The 17947-nt window shown below is 36.8% G+C and overlaps 1 protein-coding gene across 6 annotated transcripts; it reads right to left on the bottom strand.

Moving 5' to 3' along the window:
* Positions 1-1970: 1970 nt before the first annotated feature.
* nap1l4b (nucleosome assembly protein 1-like 4b) lies at positions 1971-17865 on the bottom strand. Of its 6 annotated transcripts, XR_013820451.1 has the most exons (16): positions 17725-17842; positions 16373-16420; positions 15771-15867; positions 14782-14923; positions 11962-12048; positions 11748-11876; positions 11419-11490; positions 11130-11269; positions 10903-11048; positions 6795-6814; positions 6388-6507; positions 6243-6278; positions 6076-6123; positions 5829-5866; positions 3591-3747; positions 1971-3174 (listed from the first exon to the last, which is right to left on the bottom strand). XR_013820451.1 is itself a non-coding variant. In XM_079865349.1 (15 exons), exons 1-14 carry the CDS (start codon positions 17777-17779, stop codon positions 5864-5866), a joined length of 1143 nt encoding a protein of 380 aa, XP_079721475.1. In that variant the 5' UTR covers positions 17780-17842; the 3' UTR covers positions 1971-3747; positions 5829-5863. The 6 variants fall into 6 exon arrangements, 4 of the variants coding, with proteins under 4 accessions (XP_079721475.1, XP_079721478.1, XP_079721477.1 ...); XR_013820450.1 differs by lacking the exon at positions 5829-5866; XM_079865349.1 differs by having other exon boundaries at positions 1971-3747.
* Between the last annotated feature and the right edge of the window lie 82 nt (positions 17866-17947).

Raw genomic sequence — 17947 nt, forward strand, 5'->3', positions numbered from 1 at the left:
TCATGTGACACTGAACACTGGAGTAATGATGCTGAAAATTCAGCTTTGCCATCACAGGAATAAATTACATTTTAAATATAATCAAATAGAAAATAGTTATTTGAATTGGAATAATATTTCACAATATTACAGTACTTTTAATCAAATTAAATGTAGCCATGGTGAGCATAAAAGACAAGTGTCATGGCGATAAGGCCTTTTAAAAGATTTCAGTCCCACTGGATGAGAGAGAATAAGAGAGTCCACTGACATCACAGTGACAGTATATTAAGGAGAGTGAAGACTCTTGTGTGTAAGTGCTTGAAAATCAGCACATCAAATTTTTACAGACTCCCCGGCAACTAGACATTGGAACCCGACTGGCATGTCACTCCTTCTCCTCTTTAGGATAAGCACTTTAGCCTGTCTTAGGGAGTCAAGCTGGCCTTTTGTCCTGGAGAAGATATGAAAACTGTTATCTGTGCTTTAAAAGTATGATAACAGAGATGTCATCACTGAGGATGGTACACATTTGAAAAGTGCTTATTAAAATGAATGACAGATGTCATGTGAATGGGGGTTTCTCTTTGCTTAAATAAAAATGAAAAAATGAGTCAGGGAGAAAGTGGTTGCAGAGCCCCCTATAGACAATACTACCAAAATGCACCTAATAACAACACCTCTGAAGAATGGAAGAACTCTATTACATAGCATTGTCTTTAGATTTGACCTTAGAAGACAGAAGACATTGCCCAGATGACTCCAAAACAGTGTAGCATAATAATAACGTAGTGTATTAGCCCAGGGGTGTGCAAACTCGGTCCTGGAGAGGGCCACTGCCCTGCAGAGTTTAGCTCCAGCTTGCCTCAAAAACAAACCTGACTGGGTGTTGGAATAGAAAATGGCAGTCTCCTTCTAATAAGACCAAAACAGGAATGCTTTTTGAAGAAATTGTGAATTTTGCATGCTATGATGTCATTACCACCCTTCACAATAACACCACGTACTGCCACAACAGATGGATAACTTATAATTTAAGTATTTTTAATCATTTAAAGGAGCTGTATGTAAGATTGTGGCCAAAACTGGTACTGCAATCACTTTCAAATTACTGTAGAGCGGTGTATCCCCTCCCCCTCCCCCTGACTCGAGGTTGCCAGATAGGCTGCAGGATCCAGCACAAACGTTTATAGCTGCAGCTGTGGTAACTAGAGCTGAGCTGGCAACCCGGATGCCGAAACACAACTGACTTCGTGATTGGTAGATAGGTGGAGGGTGGGGCATCAGGCCAAAACACAACATGACAACATCAACATTAGTTGAGGGCTGCAACTTCACTTTTAAATGACAATATCCTGGCCGGACTACTGTTGTCAGTGATATAAGTATTTGAAATGAACATGATTTCTTAACGTCTAGTGACATATCAGGGCCATTTTATGATTAATTGAAATACATTTCTTACATACAGCTCCTTTAAATGTAATTAAGCTGTGTTTTTCATTGAAGCATATAGCACATGGTTACATAGTAACAGTTTCAACATTCAATTCAAAATTCAATATTATTCTTGTAACTTAATGTCTTGTACGTTTCAATTGACCTATCATACATTCACTTCTTTCAGTCCGAGGTCTTCATATGTGAAAATGACTTATTCTTCATCGAGCAGAAACAAAGATGGACTGGAAACAATTAATCCCAAAGCAAGGACCTTTCACATCATCACTGAAGAAAAGCAAAGCAAATTATTGTATCAGCTTCATATTTCTTGCTGTTGAAAGCGAAAGTGAGGGATGAATCAGACTTATATTTTGGTGTAACAAACATATATGCCACAAATGCTGTCGACTGAGCTTAACTTGAAAGATTCCTTCAACATAACCTGCATTCTTTAGTATCATTATCTGTCAAATTATTTTAAATGAAATGCAGACCTGAAATGCTTTGACAAAGAAATGGTTGGCGTAAAGGGAAATCAGATCACTCTCTTTGGCAATAAACATGTTTAATTGTTTTTTTTTTAGTTTTTTTTTTTAGTAAGTGCTTGGGCAGTACAGCAAAATCATTTTTAAAATGCTAAAAGGGGCTATAATCAACTAGGTACAGTACATACATCAGCAAAACATATTCTCTCAGGGATCCACCAAGAAGCACAAGACCAACACAGAGAGTTCAAAACAATAATAAAAAGATGGAAAACAAGATATATAATTAACTCTGTAATAACTAAGATTTAGTTCTTTTACGAGACAAAAAAGAACATTAAGCAGGTTTCACAATGCTGGATACTCGCACACTGTCATCTTGGCATAAAAAACCCTGAGTAGCCTATGAGATCAAGTCACAAAATAAATTATTCGGTCAACTTTGGGATGTGATGATGTATCTCAAAAAATGGCCTTGAGGATGTGCTCACATAAAACATGTGACTTTCAGGACGTGTAATCATCTGCAGTTCACTCAGAATTCAGTGACCATTGGCAGTGGACTTTCGCCCTATTGTCTTTGACTACTACATATCTAAATTGAGCAATTCCAGCATTATGGATTTTATGTATATTGAAGTACATATAAACAAAATGACACTACATCGATTAAGCATATAGGTACTTTAAGTAGTGGAGTGCAGGGATTAATTTTTTTCTTAAATTATGATCTTCAAGTGAAAAATAAAAATGTTAGACATCCATATTGTAAAATAGCCAGATATGATTAAACACAATTTCTTGATGCCTGCAAGGTATCATCGATACATTAGTTGGTAGCTAGCTAGCAACTGTCCACACATTTCCATAAATAAATAAGTGCATAAACATGCTGTTTTGTTCAAAAAGTAAATAAATAGATATGCTGTGTTAAAAAAAACTAACAAAGAAAACAAGGTTATGCCCATTACACAGAACACTTCAAAATTGAGTAAAGAAACAATTTGTTAAATATAAACAACCTTGACAAAGGTTACATGTGCACAGGAAGTTATAATACAATCCCATTTATTTCAATTCAGGCTTAAAATTGTACCTGTCTGAATGTGAAGACACAATGCTTGCAAGTTAAATAAAAATGCAAGATTGTTTCAAACTTGTGTTTTTGTCAACTTTTTTTGGCTATGCAACAGCATGTCTGAAGTCATTATGTCTTTCTGTTTCACATTTACATATACACACACATACAACAGTTCTTTCTGAGAGCCTTTTCCAGCCATGCAATATTCCCCCAGTATCAGCACTGGAAAGGTTTCACTGTTTTAAATACATTCTCGCCTAAAAAAAAACTCTTAAAACTACATTCCATGACACAATAACCGTAGTATTTTTAAAATGATGGTGGTTTGCTCATCCGCCATGACTCTGAAAAATGTTGCAAACGGAGTGATACAAATGGTGAAATGGTTTGAGTGCTGATACTGGGGGAATATCACATGGCTGGAAAAGGCTCTCAGCCAATCAGATTCGAGAACCAGAACGAACTGTTGTATAAATATATATATTATTCTGAGGCTGCCTGTAATGTGGAATTGCCCAATTTATCTATACTGGTTGTTGTATTATAGCAAGTGAATTTTAAAGTAATCGAATTGTGCTGGATAAAAAAAAAACTAAAAAAACTAATTTTCCAATGTACTGCATCATCATGTTGTTTTGTTAGATGGTGTGCTCAGCAGAGACTGTATGCAGCACTACAGAGCTGATGGGGTTTGACAGTGGCAGGAGTGAGCGCTTCAAATTACTGTTGTTTGCACTCTGCAGGCTGAGGATCCACGGGCTGAAAAGAGAAAAAAGATAGGGATGGAGTAGGAGAGAGAATTCTTTATTCAATAACTTAATACTGCATCTGCAACTTGAGGCAGGAAGAGTGCAGGAGAAAGAGAAAGGGAGATATATCTTCATCACAGAAGAGTGGCTAATGAAAGCACATTTACACTGACACATCTCTCTAGGCATCTGTAGGATCAACAATGTGAATACAGTCATTAATTAAGATAAAAGTGTGATGGAATCTAAAGTGAATCACCACTCTTTTGTACTGGAGATACATCACTATCACTAAATGGGAGAAAGCGTGTTTCACCACAGCCTGATCCACCGAAAGAAAATAAACTAATAAACTGCTAAAACTCTTCATTCTGAAATCCTTCAGTTTCTGTTTACACAGTATTAAATTGGCCCATCCAGTCATGGTGAAGTGACTGAAATGGTCAAGAAAAAAGTTTGAGGGAAAAAATAAAACAAAAATAAAATTTGACTAACATTATAAGTGGCCCTAGTGAAAAATAAATATACTAAAATCAAAATGTATTTGAAATACATTTATTTTATGCCAAGTATACTACAAATACATTTACATATTTATGTACTTAATATAAATACCCTACAATTGTACTTTTGGTATACTAATTTGATATACTTAAAATCTGCTAAATTGGAACAACTAATTTTGCACTTAATGCACTTAAGTTATCCAGAAATAGTGCTGAGGTCCAACTAAAGATATACTTAAGTATATCTGATCGTGCTAAAGTGGAACTATTGCAAGTATACTTAAGGTAGACTTAAATATCTTGTATTTAAAGACTGATAAGAGATCATACTATCCTTACTAATAGTGATATTAAACACATTTTAGGCTTAATATTAAGAAATATGCATTGTGCAATAAAGAAGTATTCCAAATAAAGTTTAATTATATGTATATCGGTAAGTCTCAAGCGATATGTCAGTAAATATATTTCTGGATTTGTAGTATAGTTAATATGAAATTTATGTATTTTAAATACATTTTGTTATAGTTTTTTTTCACAAGGGGACCAAAGATTGTACACTACTGTTCAAGATAATGTTAAGCTAATGTTTTTAAAAAGTCTATTATGCTCGCCAAGGCTGCATTTATTTGATAAAAAAAAAATACAGTAAAAACAGTAACATTGTGAAATACTCCAGTCTTCAGTGTCACATGATCAAAGTCCCTTTCAGGGAAGTCATTTCACTTGGCGGCCATCTTTGAAACGCCTCTTAGGCAGCTATTTCAGTCATGCAAGTGCAGCTCGAATCTATTTGAATGGGGAAACATCAAATTCTCCAAAGCTGTTCACCAAGCTTACAATTAAATTTCATATTTGAAATCACCAAATAAATCTGACAACAACTGTCTCATAAATTTTGTTTCTAAATGCTCAAATCATGACAAAAAACAGCATTTTTCAGGCTGGACCAGCCAATGCACATGTGCAGAAACCGGAGCTTCAAAAGGAAGCTGCAGTGATGCAAAGTCTTTACCAATTGGCTCTTTCATTTAGAAGGCGGGAATTATTCCGCCATATTGTGCGTTGCACTTTCTCCCATTCATAGTAATATGAGTGCACCGTCTTTCTATATCTAAATTCTTTGACATGATCCTTCAGAAATCATTCTTATATACTGATTTGGTGATTAAGAAAACAATCTTTTGAACAGTAGTGTATGATATTATTCCTTTAACATAAGACATAAAAGAAGAAACCCCAATACTGAAACACTCCAGGATCAGGGTCTAAAATCAGTGCTTTTTGCTTGAATAAATGGATGTTATAGCAATAGTAAGTTAAAGCAAAATATTATGTATTCAAAAAAGAACGCCACATATCTGAGCTGGAAAAGTTCTTGACCTACTAAAAACCATCAATAATTATTCAGCAAGATTGTGTGTGTGTGGGGGGGGGGGGGGGGGGGGTGGAGACTACAGGGTATACATAGAGCATAGGCCTTAATAATATGATATGAAATGAATGGTTCAATACAATGTTACAGGGTTGTCGAGGGGGATGTGAAGGCAAAGGTTAGAATGGACTCATGACATTTCTTTCTTACCTAGAAATGTATGAAGTGAGAATGACTTATGCCTGTCACTAGGGGCAGAACAGGAGGAGGTAGAAAACAACCACAATCAGCATTAATCATCAAACATGCAAATACACCACAAACATTCATCCAAAGAAAAAACAGAACAGAAAATTAAGTTACAAAGAGTGAGGACTGCTAAACTAAGAGACAATGCAGTAATTCCTTTTCAAATTCAACTCATTCAGATCAAGTTATAATCTAAATCCAAACTCACCTTGGAATCTCCCTCCTCTTCATCATCCTCATCCTCCTCATCTTGGTCCTATTTCACACAAAACACACTTACCCTACACAATTGCAACTTAATATCAAATAAAACATATTTCATTGTGAAGTTTTATAAAACACTGATTGCTCCATTTATGTATATGGTGAACTCACCTCCTCTTCACCCTCATCCAGTTCCTCCTCCTCAAACTGACACAAACAAATAAATGAATGTATATTACAAATGAATGCACACTGGAACTATTCTGTGGAACCATAGACATCGTAAGACAAGAAACAGTTGTTTGAAAATACGTACACTTTCGTCATCCTCCAGAGCTTCTCCTGTGAAGTACAAAACTGCTCTCGGAATGATTCTTTCCCTGAAGAAATGACCAATTTCAAAATCTGTGGCTAAGGTGAACTCTGAATCCTCATCCTGTTGAACACAAAGGAATTATATCAACTTCTTTGAAGTTCATTTGAAGATGAAAAATGAAGTCTGATTACATCTAGATCTCTGAAATGATTCTCTAAACTTTAAAAGTAAACTAATCACTCGTGTCTATCAGAAGGCATGATGGTGGATAAGGCAGGCAAAATCATATTTTATTGGCAATAATAATCCTCAAATTACATATAATTGGTCTCATACAAACTAAATGCCTAGATAAAACTAAACAGGATGAGCTAAAACTAAAAAGGATAAAGTAACAAAATACTTACCAACTCTTTATCTGGTGAAACTAAAACAGAAAAAAATATTGGTGACTTCATGTGATAGCAAAAAGTAAACCTGCAGTATGTTAAACATCTGAACGACAGAATATAAATATTCATCTGATATTCATCTGATAATTACTTAATACAAAACTCCGGCTCATTGGTACAACGTGTACAATCAAAATTTAAGAGGGCTTAAATACAGTAGGTTGTAAACGACACTATAGCTGTAAATATTGTTAATTCAAAATAAAGTATTTTGATAAAAATGGGATATAACAAGGAATCTAAAGAAACAGTGACACCTAAACTATACTCAGTTTAAGAACCATATTGAGACTTAACGTGACATCACACAATGTCGATCATATTCACTTCCTCTGCCTTTAGGCCGTGTGTCCACCAAAGTGTTTTTTTCCCCCCGCGGCAAGCATATGTTTTTAAAACACCAGGAGCGTAAAGCCGAGGTCACACTAGACTTTGAGAATGCAAAATTTCTTCAGACAAAGGTCTTGATTTGACATCAAGCTCTGCAGCGTCTTTTTTATAAACATGAATTCAACATATAAAAACTCCATCTGGTGCTTTTTTTAATTAAAGATGGGAAACATTGAATATGTCAGTATAAGGTATAATGAAGAAGTAGTGTAGTGATGGAGACACTGATCTGAGGCAGATCTCTCTCTGGCCCTGAATACACCTGGTAATAAGATGCGTTTTGGTCGATCGAATCACAAGTGGACCAAGCCAAATACAGGTGTAAACTGGTTATAAAACGTTTTGAGCTTGTCTACTTTCGAACACTTTCAGAGGTAGTTAAATGCATTCAATCGGATTGCTTTCGTAGTGTAAACGCTCATGTGGTCGAAAGCGGCCGTTCAACAACCACAAAAGACCATCTACTCTCCGCCTACTGACCGAACGCATAAACATTAGGAAGTGCACCAGCCAGATGGGATTTAAACTTTGGTTGGAGACCCAAGTTTGGTTTGAAAATGAAAAAAGTACCAAGCACAATGTTCTCTCACTATTCCTGATTTCTAACAGACAGTCTTGCGGCTGTCAGAGCAGAAACGAAAGCTGCTGCTCTCTGTGTGTTTTTCCGTCGTCTCTGGTCGCATTTATATGTAAATATGCTTATTTCATTCATTAGATCCAAAGATATGAAAAAGTCCATACTTTTACCTGCCCATAGACCCTCCCCTCAAAGAAACCAGGACAAAAGTGGTTGAAAGTGGACAAAAAAGATGGATAAAAATACCAGGTGTGAACGGGTATGTGTCTCCCTCGTCTACTTGTGATCCGATTGACCAAAACGCATCTTATAACAGGTGTAAACAGTGCCTTTGAGGTCCTTTTTGAGTCCAAGGCTTTTTAAGTAAAGTACTTTTTATTTTATTGTATGTAAAGTACATTTTTTTGTATATAAAGTTTATTAGTTCAATTAGAATTCATTTATTAGAATTTGTTGCTTAAAGTTGTATTGTATACTACATAGTTTGATGAAAAATAAAAACCAAAAGATAAAGTTTTTTGTGGCAATCATCAGTGTCTTCACAATTACACACAATCACTACACTAAACTGACGGTGACAGACCGTGATTAATACTTTTGTCTCTATTTAAAGCAGAAGGAACTAGATTAAATAATTTGAATGATACCAATCCACAATCTGACTTGTGATTCCAGTGATCTCTGGAATCATAATCACACTAATGATCGTTCGTTGGCCACAGGAGAACTGGCCCCCCGACTGAGCCTAGTTTCTCCCAAGGATTTTTTCTCCATGCTGCCACAGTTTTTTTCTTTTTAGAGCTACTGTATAGTCGCAATGAACTCAGTTTGCATCATTTAATTATTATTTTCTGTTTGTCCCTGTAAATCTGCTTTGAAACAATCTGTATTGAATAAAGCACTATAAAAATAAAGATGACTTAGCATAAAAAAAATCAATCACCTAATTTTATAAATGTGACCAATTACATTTGCATTAAGCGCTCTAAGTTAAATTTTTTATTAAATTTTACATTTACAAAATGAGTACAATAGCAGAAATAGGCCTTTTTAATGAAAGTAAAGATCCATGTTTAATAAAAATTATGAATGAAAATAGAAAAAAGTAAAGATTGTTGTTCAATATAGTTTTATACATATGTCATATACATATATTTTGTTCTAATGTCAAAAGTAATAATCTTAAGGTTTACTGGGTTTTACATGATTTTTTGGTAGTGTGGGTTTGGTGAAGTGTACTAAAAACAAACATTTTCATGTATGCCTTCCGAAATGACCCACAACCTAATCAGTTTGTATGTAAAAAAAAAAAAAAAATTCATTCAGCAACTCCACGTGAGATGACATGCTTTGAGTGTTGTTCCAGCATACTACTAACAGCTATGCAGACGACACAGCTCGTCTCTTATGCAGACGACACACAGCTCTACTTAGCCCTATTGCCTAACGATTACAGCCCCACTGACTCCCTGTGCCAATGCACTGATGAAGTGAACAGTTGGATGTGCCAAAACTTTCTGCAGTTAAACAAAGACAAAACAGAAGTCATTGCGTTTGGAAACAAAGATGAAGTTCTCAAGGTGAACGCATACCTTCACTCTAGGGGTCAAACAACTAAAAATCAAGTCAGGAATCTCGGTGTGATTCTAGAGTCAGACCTTAGTTTCAGTAGTCATGTCAAAGCAATAACTAAATCAGCATACTATCATCTCAAAAATATTGCAAGAATTAGATGCTTTGTTTCCAGACAAGACTTATTCATGCTTTCATCACCAGCAGGGTGGATTATTGTAATGGACTCCTCACTGGCCTTCCCAAAAAGACCATAAGACAGTTGCAGCTCATACAGAACGCTGCCGCCAGGATGCTGAGCAGAACCAGAAAATATGAACACATCACACCAGTCCTCAGGTCTTTACACTGGCTCCCAGTTAGATTTAGGATTGATTTTAAAGTATTATTACTGGTATGTAAATCATTCAATGGCCTAGGACCTCAATACATTGCAGATATGCTCACTGAATATAAACCCAACAGATCACTCAGATCATTAGGATCTTATCAGCAAGAAATACCAAGGGTTCACTCTAAGCATGGTGAGTTCTGCTTTAAGCATGGCAGAGTTGCCCCCTTTCGTTTCAAAGAATAGTTAAGTATAAACGCCTCCTCCGTTTGTGAAGGGGCGCGCAGTCAGCGGAGGCTCGTGGTGCGGAGCCAGGCGAAAGTATAAACAAGGATGTGTTTATACCATAGACTGTAAAAAAATATGGACGTAGTGTCCGTGACGTCACCCGTAGGTTTCTGAAGAGCATTTTTGAAGCCTATCTGTTCCGTGAGAGCAGAACGAACGAGCCTTTATTGACGTTTTTAAATCTGATAACTCCAAAAAGCAACGAAATTGTCAGACATCCATTAGTGCATGTTCACAGAGGAAAACAACTGAAATACAGCGCTGGTTGTTCTCTCGAACGATACTCGACGACAACGACGGAACCCAAAGCCGCGGGCGAAGTAATGGGTGTTTTAAATTGTATGAAATAATCCCGAAAAAAAGCACAAAACACTGCAGAGGTGGCAAGTTCAGCAGCTAAAATTTTGCTGAGGTGAACTGACGGCTAGTAACAGCAGACAAACGGCTAGCATTGACATCAGCGGCAATCCACCTGTCACTCAAGTGGCCACACCCTTGCAGAACTTTAAATATTAATCAACTAAACGGAAGAGTTATAAAAAAATTCACCCCCCTCACAGTTGTCATGAAGGGCAAAATTAGCTGTATAGACCAAAGCCACATACAGACACCAGGCTGTAAACATGTTTTTTTTCTGCTGTAAAGTTGGTCATTTTAACATGGGGGAGATACAGATTTGACTCACTTCTGACAACAGCCTCAAGCGGCCAGTCAACGAATTGCAGTTTAACTCACTTCCGTGTTGGTTTCAAGAGAGAGACGGGGAGGTTGCCGCTTGGTTTATACAGTGCAGTACACCTTACACAGCACACCTTAATGGTTTCCCAAAGTATTCAACCTACCAGTCTCATTTCCTTTTATTAGCATTCATAAAAGTTCACATGCACAACTGTTATATTGTGTACCTTTAATGGGGTTGAAAAAGTTGAAAAAGGAGTCATTGGGCACTTGTTTGGTGATGACCCTCGCTGTCCCTCTGCCTTTGTGCTTCTGCTTCTTCTTGATTGTTTTAACCGTCACATCTTTGCCTTTGTGCCAATCAATTTCACACCTGCCAACAGGAGAGATGAATAATGAAAAAGTGTGAAAGTCTGTTGACGATCTGAGCAGGTCTTGCTGATTAACTGCTCACCCCTCACAGTCCATGATTTCTGGTCCCTCGAACGAAAAAGTATCCTCTGCGTCTGGCTCCGATTTCATTTTGTATACTTTTGTGAGGACTGTGTTGGTAAAGTATTCATTGGGTTCAAAATGGAACTCTAATGTGAAGCTCTGTAAAAAACATGATTAATAATAATAAAAAATATATAGTATAATAGTAGTGTAGTAAATTTAAAATGATCTGATTTGTCCAGCAGTTAGCAATATGACAATATTTTATAATCTAAAATAATCTTAAGCCTTTAAATTTTTGTCCTTACCATAGGCTGATCAGGACCAGAAAATATCACTTTAATATCTTGAAGATGTTTAAGTATTGGTTCGTCATGCTCCTGTTGAGAAAGAGCACAAGCTTTCTTTTAATTTAAAAAAATGGGAAAAAATGTGGTGTTTGAATATTACCATGTCTTTTTTATGAAACTGTATTCATCATTTTTTTCAATAAATATGTAATATAAGTGTATTCACATTCATAATATGAAGTTGTATATCGTCTGTCCAATGTTACAGGGCGAAAGCAAACATTAAATAATCATTAATAAGAATAGAATAGAGACTTCAGATGAAAAGGTTTCTGCTGATGGTTCACCTGCAGCATATCGCTCAACATGTCCACACTCCGGAATATGGTGAGCCAGAACTCTGGAATTCCCTTGGGCTTTTCCTCATTAGCATCTTCTGTCTTTTCCCCTATAGCAGCTTTCTTCTTCAGATCTTCCTGAAAAAGAAAAGATTGCATTGGAGTACTGCTCTTCTGTCAGCATCAGATCTGATTTTAATGTGAGTGGTCAGATAATACTCACTGCTAATGCTGCTTCATCCTCATGGTCACTCTGCCATTCACACTCCTCATCAGTGGGTTCCACTTCTCCAGACACAAATTTTCTTCTCTAGAAATATAGAAAAGAAGAATATTTATTCTATAATTGTTTTTCTGTCATACATCTAAAAATATTTAAATATTTTATAATGCATAAAAATGTATTACAATTAAAGAATAATACATAATATATATATACACATATGTACTGTGTGTGTATATCATTTATATATACAGTTATGTAAAAAAAGGAAAGGACACCCTTTAGAATTCTATGGTTTTATGTAACAGGGTTTAATAAAAAAACATCTGGTCTTTAACAGGTCTTAGAATTAGGTAAATACAACCTCAGATGAACAACAACACACGGTATATTACACCATGTCATTATATATTTAACAAAAATAAAGCCAAAATCGAGAAGCCATGCGTGACAAACTAAGTGCACCTAGTTAGTTGTAGAGCCACCTTTAGCAGCAAACTTAACTTATATGTCTTTATCAGTCTCTCATATCGTTCTGGAGGAGTTTTGGCCCACTATTCTTTACAATGTTCCGTCATTTCTTTGAGGTTTGTGGGCATTTGTTTATGCACAGCTCTCTTAAGGTCCTGCCACAGCATTTCAATCGGATTGAGGTCTGGACATTGACTGGGCCAGCGCAACACCTGGACTATTTTCTTTTTCAACCATTCTCTTGTAGATTTGCTGGTGTGCTTGGGATCATTGTCCTGTTGCATGGCCCAATTTCAGCCGAGCTTTAGCTGTCGGACAGATGGCCTCACATTTGACTCAAGAATACTTCGGTATACAAAGGAGTTCATGGTCGACTTAATGAAGTGGCCTAGTGCATTATGGCCAAACATCTCCACTTTGGTCTCGTCTGTCCCAAGGACATTGTTGCAGAGTAGTTCTTGATTGTTTTGCGATTTCTCTAAGCATTGCACAGTCTGACCTTGAGGTGAATTTGCTGGCATGCCCACTCTTGGGAAGATTGGCAACTGTCATGAATGTTTTCCACTTGTGAATAATCTTCCTCACTGTATTGAATGATGGACTTGAACATGTTGGGAAATGGCCTTGAAACACTTCCTAGATTGACGGGCTAGCCCATCAAACTTGACATTGTGTTATCACACACCTGAATGCTCCAGATCTGCAAACTGCCAAAACTTCTGCTTTTACAGAGTTGGTCACGCTTGCTGATGATCAATTAATCAAAGGCATTTGATTAGCAGTGCCTGACTGTTACTTACCCTCTTAATTCCTATGGAAGCAGTAAGGGGGTTCTTAGTTTGTCACCCATGGCTTCTCCATTTTGGCCTAGTTTTTGTTAAAGGAGACATATCATGCTTTTAAATCGTTCCTTTTTACATATAAATCATACATTTGTAGTCTATATAAAGCGGAACTGCAATGCTTGGGTCTGAATTCCTCATTATTATAGCTCCACAGGCCCCTTTTCTACCCCTTTTCTGATGTGCGTCTGAGAGCAACTCGTTTTGGTGCGGTCTCTTTAAATACAATTGAGACACCTCATACCCCGCCCCCTCTTCAGGTTGTAGCGGTGACACTCGGTTCAACTCCACCCCGTTCGGCCATTTTTGTAGTTTGATAGCAGAGATACGATTATCTAGCGGCACAGAAACTTTTTATCCACACGTTATTAACAAAATGTCAACAACGGAAGACTTGTCCAGCCAGCCTTACATGTTCGAGCCAGAGTCGGAGCCGGAGCCGGAGCCGGAGCGAGATGAAAATGAAGACGACGAACCTGCAGAACAACGTCTTCATATGGATGTATCGCAATGGTGTGTTACTGTATTTACACATGAAACTTTGGTCTTCCGACCTTTTACCACTGTGTCGATTTATTTTGATTAATATTTGCGAGGGAGATAGAGCAAGACAGCGTCTAGTTTGGAGACGGTGTCTTGTTTACATTTTCGCCTGGCTCCGAAGAGAGAGAGAGTGCGTGCGCGTGACCGGGTCTCTCTCTCTCTGCTCGTTCTTTCAGTTAAACATGCGCCCTGTCACAAGCGCGGCAGTTCATCTACATTAGACGGTGTAATGAAGCGTGTGGGTTACTACATCCAACAACCGAACATTTTAACTTACCCTCTCGTAACTTCTGCATCTTTTAGCTTGGACTACAAAATTGCAGCGAGAAATAAAAATGGCGGATTGCTCGAAGTGTTGGGCTGGAAGTCAATGTCCTTATTTGGCAGTTCCGCTGCAAATACTGTGACGTAATAGTTCACAAAACGTCATAGATAACAGAAAAATCGGAACAGGTTGAAAAATAAGGCCAAAACAGAATATAAAGATATCAATGAAGCACCTGAAGAGAATAATTTCAACTTTTCTGTACTTCTAAACACTCCAAATATACAACAAAATGCATTTAAGGGCTAAAAAAGTGGATTTAGCATGATATGTCCCCTTTAAATAAACAATGACACAGTATAATAATATGTCATTGTTTTTGTTCATTTGAGGTTGTATTTACCTAATTTTAAGACCTGCCAAGGACCATTTTTTTATAATGTTCTGATACGTAAAACCATAAAATTCAAAAGGGTGTAGGCCTACTTTCTTTTTCACACGACTGAGATATATATGGTATATATATATATATATATATATATATATATATATATATATATATATATATATATATATATTTCACTATCGTTCACTAATATTTCACTATTGTTCACTAATAAAAACATTATTGTGAAATATGTATTTTTTAAAAAGTGTACACACACACGCACAAACGCGCACACACACACACAAACTCACTTTGTCAAATAACGGCTGATAAAGAGCGCTATACTTTCTCTCCAGCTCATGCACCTCCTTGTAAAACTTGGCTTCGATGTGTGTGCTGTTAACCTGAAGATTCTTTAAGGCATTGACTCTTCTTTTCACAGCCTTTGGTAAGCTGGATAGAAGTTGATAGAGGAAGAGAAGACAGACATTATGTGAGCAGATGGGTGTCCGATAATGCACAGCTGGACTGGTGCATTTCCCTGCTCTCTGGGGTCAACAGATTGGTTTGAAGTAAGAGCATCAGATACAAGATCCCTGTTCAAATCACATCGCAAACTTCTGAGAAGTCATGCGCTTCATGTAAACAGCAAAGATAAGGTTTGTGCTGCAATTGCTGAATCTGTTTTAGTCTAAGTTGACTGCTTGACCCAACAGCACCCTTTCCACAAGCCTTATGTTTGGTCTTGTTCACGCACAAATGAAAAAATGAAAATTTTGTGCAAATACTGTTGTCTGTATCATAGTTTTCATAACCACTACAACTACAGCCAAATTCAGGAAGTGAAATTAGCATTCATGGGTGTGTGACCTCTCTCTAGGCATCCTCAATCTGACACAAATACACATACATGTATACACACACCATTAGGACTGACTTATGTGTGATAACTATACAAGCAGAGACAGATTTTAGGTTGCAGGCAGATGGGCTGACTAGAGTTTTCCCCCCTAAGACAGACGGTTATATTACACTAGCAGGGTTGTCTCTCTATGTAACATTAGAAACAATGAAAATGCAATGAGCAGTTTTAAAATTCCACGCAGGAAATATGAGACACACCCAGTCGGGAAATAGTTTTCTTAAGATAGGAAACAATAAAAACATGATGCCATGACAAGTAATAAAGACAATCGGGTACAAAATTGTTGTTTGCCCTGTTAGTCTCTCTTTGGTTCTTAGTTATTTGTTTGGTTTGTATGAAACAGCCTTAGTGTTTCACCTTCCGTGTCTTGCTTACCTGTCCATGATGGAAGCACTATGTGAGACACTGTCTATTTTGTCCTGAAGAGCTGCCAATGCCTGTGGGTTCTGCATCGCCTGGTCGCTCACCTTACCTGAAAATAACATGCCATCACCAGCATTAAAAATGAATGCACTAAATCATTATTCATCAGTCAAATGTCTCAAAGTCAAAGCATGTTTACACTGCACACAGTCCTTTCCAGAAACAAACATCCACTTTAAAGGTAGCATGGTCAGCACAGTGAAACACCACTATTGTTTCATATTTAATTTTTTAGACTTTCATATTGCTCTCAGTAGGTTTGCGAGACTTCTTAAGATATCTTTCAAAATCTTTTCCATTAAATCATTGGCAACAGTGATGTGCAGAAGCTTCATGAAACTTTTACACTGAAACATTATACTGGCTTTTGTCTGAGCAGCACCATGAATCAGTAGCACACATTAAAAACATTTTCTCTGCCAGCTCATAAATGTGTCAGTATTTTCACAAAATAAATAAATAAATACATAGAATACAAGGTTTATCTCATCTAAAAAAATGTTGTGAGCTTAATAATAATCAAAGACAATACCAGGAATTCCTAGTTCCTTTACCTTTGGCTTCCTTGTCAGCATCCATCTTGCTACCACAGCTCAAATATTCTATGAAAAACACAAAACGTACAACTTCAGCTTGCCTAAAAGTACATTTTTGGCTATTAGTTAAGACGAAAGTAGCCTACATATTTTAATTAACTAGACTTTTAACTAATATTTATTTAAAAAAAACAAAATGTATTAAAAACAGCTGATGCTTGGAAATGCACAACCAAAACATCAGTGTAAGAAACCTAAATGACCCTCAACACAGAGTCATAAGTTAATTGTTTTTTTAACCATGAAAACCAATGCAGTTTCCATTTGTGTCAAATATTTCAGTGCTTTCATCATGGACAGTGACTCGAATTTATTATTATTAAAAAAAATGAAAACCTCAAGCTACACATTTAACAAGCCCAAATTTTCCACGTAATTAATAGTTACTGTTGTATCATTATTATATGACAAACTTATTGTAACTAAAAAAAAACAGATAACTTGGTATTAGAAGCCAATTATTGTTTTTTATTATGACAACTATTCAAAATAATAACATACTCTTGATAACAATTATAAAAAGTATTATAATTAACTAAAGATTTTGGAAACGTCTTAGCTTGAAAAATAACATTTATTCTGTTTTTTTTATTTTTTTTTTATAATTGTATTCATTATGCTGGTAAGGGAAAGAAAAACAGTCCTTGTTCCAAAGAAACGTTTAAATTGCTTATGTTAGCAGCATGCCATGTAACAAAACTGCAAATATCAAAATCAACATCTCAAAGTAAAGGTAACGTTACAAGCAGATGTGTCATGCTGACGCCCATCAGAGATACACACTCACGCTAGCAGCTAACACGCTAAACTAGCCACATCCAGACCATATCAAATCAGATCAGATCTCATAATCTCCACAACCACAGAGTTTAGCACATGTGAATGGAGGGGGTCATAACAGTGACAGAGGGCGGACACTGGACGATCTCCAAACGAACACTGTAGACGGGTCACGGCTGAAGTGTATCGTTAAATGTCACAGGTTAGCAGGCTAACATACCCTCACAAAAACACATTCCGAGTCTGAGCTTTGACCATCTCTGCCGCATTTAACAGGTTTCAGGGTCATTGTTTGCTAACTGACTTGTATTGAAGCTGTAACAATTCATAATAGTCGCTCGTAACTTTATCAAAACAAAGATGGCATGCAGAGAGAGCACAAGCAGCACACTAATATAAGACATTTACAACCACGAAAATAACACCCATTCTGCTTTGCATAAACTGGACACGCATAATATATCATGTATTTTAAAGTAAAATGCCTCATTTTGTTGAAACATTTATTTGTTTTAGGGAGCTGTTCTTACCTGAATCAGCGGGTGTTGTTCGGCTGATGGACTCGGCAGTAAAGCTGAAGCGCATTGGCTGGCCAGTAGTACTCCGCTTCAGCGACAGTAATGTGTTTGACCATAGACTTGAACCGGTTCTTTGAAATGTATTGTTCGATAGAACCGATTCGCTGAAATAAGTCGGATTTCGTTTCGGCGATTATCAGGGAGTAGCATAGTCTAAAACATTCAAATAAAGCGG

The sequence above is a fragment of the Squalius cephalus genome (assembly GCF_949319135.1).
Source record: "Squalius cephalus genome assembly, chromosome: 3".
NCBI classification, from domain to species: domain Eukaryota; kingdom Metazoa; phylum Chordata; class Actinopteri; order Cypriniformes; family Leuciscidae; genus Squalius; species Squalius cephalus.

Coding starts and splice junctions, on each gene's coding strand:
- nap1l4b (XM_079865352.1), bottom strand. CDS start 17,779: ATGCGCTTCAGCTTTACTGCCGAGTCCATCAGCCGAACAACACCCGCT. Junction 6,815..10,902: donor CTTTTTCAACCCCATTAAAG/GTACACAATATA, acceptor TTTCTGTTTTAG/TTTCACCAGATAAAGAGTTG. Junction 6,508..6,794: donor TTTCACCAGATAAAGAGTTG/GTAAGTATTTTG, acceptor TGTGTTCAACAG/GATGAGGATTCAGAGTTCAC.